This window comes from Gavia stellata, chromosome Z (genome assembly GCF_030936135.1).
Source record: "Gavia stellata isolate bGavSte3 chromosome Z, bGavSte3.hap2, whole genome shotgun sequence".
NCBI lineage: Eukaryota > Metazoa > Chordata > Aves > Gaviiformes > Gaviidae > Gavia > Gavia stellata.
This window is the reverse complement of record NC_082637.1, coordinates 11,299,394-11,301,342: the sequence shown is the minus strand read 5'-3', so window position 1 is coordinate 11,301,342 and position 1,949 is coordinate 11,299,394. Positions and strand designations below refer to the sequence as shown.

The 1,949-nt window shown below is 63.3% G+C and overlaps 1 protein-coding gene across 1 annotated transcript; it reads left to right on the top strand.

Annotated features, from left to right (window-relative positions):
- The first annotated feature begins 281 nt into the window (after positions 1–281).
- LOC132320784 (C-C motif chemokine 19-like) lies at positions 282–1,380 on the top strand. The gene is made up of 3 exons (XM_059834264.1): positions 282–373; positions 970–1,090; positions 1,208–1,380. Exons 1-3 carry the CDS (start codon positions 307–309, stop codon positions 1,368–1,370), a joined length of 351 nt encoding a protein of 116 aa, XP_059690247.1. The 5' UTR covers positions 282–306; the 3' UTR covers positions 1,371–1,380.
- The last annotated feature ends 569 nt before the right edge of the window (positions 1,381–1,949 follow it).

The following is a 1,949-nucleotide window of genomic DNA, read 5'->3' as shown; positions in this document are numbered from 1 at the left end:
ACAAACTCATCTAGCTATGATGGGGGCTGTGTCTCCGGTGTGCCCCTCAGCTGGCACCCCGCGCCGTGATGGGCAGCTGGGAACAAGACAGGACGCGTCTGTAAAGGGGGGGCTCACAGCTTACAGGAATCCCCCACCCTCCCGCTTCTCCATCACCCAGCCCTCGGCCGGCTGGTGGGCTGCCTGCCAGGCTGGCCGAAAATGAAAGCAAAGCGTCCGGAGATAAATAGGAGCAACCTCAGCACAAGGCAGCAGTCTGCGTCCTGCTCCCCAGCCTTGCCCAGCTCAGCACCCGCGGCACCCGCCATGGCTCTGCGCCTCCTCCTGCCGCTGCTCCTGCTGGCTGCTACCCTCCTCATCGCCCAGGCTCAAGGTGAGGGGCGCGAAGCCCTCCTGCCTGCCTGCGGGTGGGATGGGACAGGGGATGGGTGCTCGGCGGGGTCTGTGCCGGGTGCTGGGTGGTGCGGTCACAGTGCATGGGGGGTGTTTGTGGTACATTTGGCTGCGTGCATGGCTGGGGGTGTGGGGTTTGCAGTGCAGTTGTGTGTAGGGGGGGGGTGTGTGTGTGTGTGTGCACGCCTGGTTGGTGTGTGGCGTTGGCTTGCAGTGCTTGTTTGGCTTGGGAGCATGTGTGCGTGTGCACGTGGCTGGTGGGGCAGCAGAACTCCAAGCTGAATGGTGCAGGCAGGAGAATAGGTTCACTCCCTTTGCAAGGAGCCCGTCTCTGCCTCAGTTTCCCCTCCTCTGGCAGTGAAATTGGTGTCAACATATCCTCAGGGCAGGGTCTGACCTGCAACTGGGCACTGGGGTTGACAGCTCCCACCCTCACGTGCTGCCCTAGCATCTCTCCCATGAATGACACCAAGCAAGCCCTGTGCCATCAGCTGGCCATGCTGTGCTCCCCTCGGGCTGGGAAGGTGTCCTGGCTTGGTGAGGGTCCCAAATCCCATGTTCCCGCCTTGCTCCCAGGCATTGGCAGCTCAGCCTCGGACTGCTGCCTGAAGAACAGCCGAAAAACCATCCCCAGCAGCTGGGTGAAGTCCTACAGCCTCCAGGGACCTGAGTCGGGATGTTTGCTGCGTGCTGTCGTGTGAGTACCCTGCTGCGGTCGGGACCATCCCGTGCAGTTTGGCTCCAGCCAAATCCTCCGTCCCCATATCCTCCCCCCCACCCACCCCCCAGCAAACCTTTCTGCCTGCACCCCCAGGTTTACCACCAAGAAGAATAAGAAAATCTGCGCCTCTCCCACTGACCCCACCGTCCAGAAGCTGATACAGAACCTGGACAAGAAGGTGAAGAATGACAAGAGGAAGGGACATTCCCCGCGTGCTGGGGGCAGACCCAAGCGGCAGAAGCGGCAGCGGGTCTAAGTTAGGCCTGAAAAGGTAGGCAGGGGGGAGAGGGGGGCAGCAGGGTGATGGGGTGAGGGTGCTGCCCCCCCATCCCCAATCCTTCCCTGTGGGATGGTGGGTGTCCATCTCCCGGGACCCAGCCTGGCGGGGCTGCCACAGCCGTGGCTGAGCGTGGAGGTGCCTAGGACACAGCTCCCTCCTGCTCTGTGCTTGCCTTAAAATCAGATTTCTTTCTGGAGCTGCTGGGGCAAGGCAATGCTTGGAGACGGGCAAGGCATGTCATGCAAGGCAATGGTCCCTGGCTGGGGTGGGCGCTCTCGCTGAGACCCTCTCCACCTCACTGCCCCCTCCTTGCCTTCCTCTCCCCTAGGACGGATGCCTTCCTCACCGACGACCGACCCACCGCCCGGCAATGGACATCGACACACCACCCACCCGCCCGCTGGCCCCGTGGCGAGGACGGGGCTGGCCGAGGGGGCCACCCTCTGCTCTGCAGCCACCTCGGTGCTGCCGTTCCTGCCACAGAGATCCCCCCAGCCAGGACCTCCTGCACCGGCTGGGTGCTCTCGTTGGCGGGGGGCACCCAGGTCCTCGCTT